This window comes from Myotis lucifugus, unplaced genomic scaffold (assembly GCF_000147115.1).
Source record: "Myotis lucifugus unplaced genomic scaffold, Myoluc2.0 scaffold_568, whole genome shotgun sequence".
NCBI classification, from domain to species: Eukaryota; Metazoa; Chordata; class Mammalia; order Chiroptera; family Vespertilionidae; genus Myotis; species Myotis lucifugus.
This window is the reverse complement of record NW_005871616.1, coordinates 133,482-135,741: the sequence shown is the minus strand read 5'-3', so window position 1 is coordinate 135,741 and position 2,260 is coordinate 133,482. Positions and strand designations below refer to the sequence as shown.

At 60.5% G+C, this 2,260-nt stretch overlaps 1 protein-coding gene across 1 annotated transcript in view; it reads left to right on the top strand.

Moving 5' to 3' along the window:
- The first annotated feature begins 200 nt into the window (after nt 1-200).
- Nucleotides 201-2,260, top strand: part of LOC102423440 (boLa class II histocompatibility antigen, DQB*0101 beta chain-like) — an 11,905-nt gene continuing 9,845 nt past the window's right edge. Inside the window, exons 1-2 of the mRNA XM_006104428.3 lie at nt 201-414; nt 1,773-2,042. Of these exons, the coding sequence (XP_006104490.1) occupies nt 306-414; nt 1,773-2,042 (379 nt within the window). The 5' untranslated portion in view covers nt 201-305. The remainder of the gene's footprint in view (nt 415-1,772; nt 2,043-2,260) is intronic.

Below are 2,260 nucleotides of genomic sequence, written 5' to 3'. Positions count from 1 at the left end.
TCTCTTGGTTCTCTAAATTCCCAAGGCATTCACCTTCTATAACTGAGAGAAAGTCTTCAAATGTTCATCCAGTGCAATTTGATGAAGGCTGGGTTCCAGGCACTGGCTAAGGAACCTCCATAGAAAGCATCTGCCCAGAGACAGATGAGGTGGGTCAGCTCCAGTGCTGATTGGCTCCTTTCCTGGGGACTCTCCAGTCTGACCCTGTGTGGCTGCTCTCACAGGTTTCTATTCTCTGAAGTGGCTGCATCAGCCATCAGGTGGAGCCGGGCTCACTCCCCTTACTTCTTCCTTTGTTCTCCATCATGTCTGGGAAGCCGGCTCTGTGGGCCCCCGGAGGCCCCTGGACAGCAGCTGTGATGGTGTGGCTGGTGGCCCTGAGTGTCCCAGTGGCTGAGGGCGGAGACTCTCCAGGTGAGTGCAGGGCAGCTGCCCTGCCTCCAGCCCGGGGTGGGCTCTGAGGGACCCTTGGCTGGGGCGTGGGGGGCTATGGCCTGAGAATAGTCTGTGATCACGCATTTCCCCTTTGGGAAAGGGAGCTGCTATGTTCTCATGTCCGCCTTCTGGTGACAAGGTGAGGACATGGCCATCTCAGGGGCTCCAGCCTGGGGATGACACAATGCGGGGGGAGGAGACTGGCCACTGCCAGTGACAGGAAAATGGTTATTTTTGAAGATAGAATGTTTCCAAAGAGGAGACAGCAGGACTTGTACCCCAAACCTTGTCTGGATTAAAGACTAAGGGACTCTGGTTGGGGAACGGTGTGCGGCAGGTCTGTGGTGTCAGATTTGGGGGAGAGGGCTCCCCATCCCTGAGTCTGAGCGGAGGGTTCACAGCAAATCCTGGCATCCGGGCAGCTGACCTGGTGCCACAGGCAGGGGCTCAGCTTCCTCCCAGGGACTTGGGGTCACACAGTGAGTGGGTGGGATGGGTCTTGAGTTGATGGTGGAGGGAACTGAGGAGAAAGAGAAAGTGGAGAGGGGATGATATGCTGAGAAGCCATTTATTTCAGACAGGATTCTGTCTTCTTGTAAACTCTGTCAGTCTTCCCACCACCCCTGGTGTAGGTGTCCTGGTCTTCCTACACAATTGCCTTTATGCTCTGGGTGCTCTGGGCAACCGCCCGAGCTGGCCATTGGCACAGTCCCCCTGGGATCCAGCTGATCTAACTCGGAAGCCTGTGCCCTTTCCATGATGAGCCTTCCTTTCTGGGGATAGGGAGGGGGTTTCGTCCCCTGGCTCCCCCTGAAGTGGGGGAAGGTCTGTGCCAGGAGGAGGGGCGAATTGCGAGGCCGTGGGGGAGGACGCTGGTTCCGGGCTTTCTGTCATTGCTCCCTGGACTCTCTGGCCTGTGGCCTTTGAACCCTGGTTCTCTGAGGTTTCCCGGATTTCCCTGGGAAAATGGGACCTCCAGGGGGAGGGGCGTTCCTGACCGATTCTGAGGCGGGGGCCTGGATGGGAAGATCCCCTGCCCCCCTGTCGGGCCCAGCAGGTGTCAGGCTTAAGGCAAGAATTCCCAGGGCCCCCTGGGTGTCCCTGGAGACTGTGTCCCCCTCTCTCCCCCTCTCTATTTTGCAAGGCAGTTTCCTAAAAACCCATGGAGCAGGAGGGGTGGAGGGGGGAAAAGAAGGGGGGGAGGGGGGGGCGGAGGGGAGAGGGGGAGGGATGGAGGCGCCAGTGGGGGCGGGGCTGCACGTCTGTCCCTGAGGAAGGTCCCAGGCGTGCAGGCCGCGCTGGCCCCGGGGCTGAGGCCTGACGGGCGGCTCCCGCAGGGGACTTCGTGTACCAGGGTAAGGCCCTCTGCTACTTCACCAACGGGACCGAGCAGGTGCGGCTGGTGGCCAGATACATCTACAACCGGGAGGAGTTAGTGCGCTTCGACAGCGACGTGGGGGAGTTCCGCGCGCTGACCCCGCTGGGGCGGCCGACCGCCAAGTACTTCAACAGCCAGAAGGACCTCCTGGAGGAGTATCGGGCCTATGTGGACACACTGTGCAGACACAACTACCCTATGGTTGAGGCCATGGCCTTGCACCAGCGAGGTGAGCGCCCCGCCGGCCCCCTCCGCCAGGACCAGTCTTCCTGCCCTGGGAGTGGTCGCTTCTGGGGCCCGAGCTCCAGCCTCTGAGGGACAGGGAGTCCAGCGGAGGAGGGCGGATCTGGGTCAGGACTGGGGGGGACTATGAGAGGGAATGAGGGGGAGAGAGGGGGCACTGAGGGCAGGAATGAGGGGAGAGAGGGGGACTGAGGGCAGAAATGA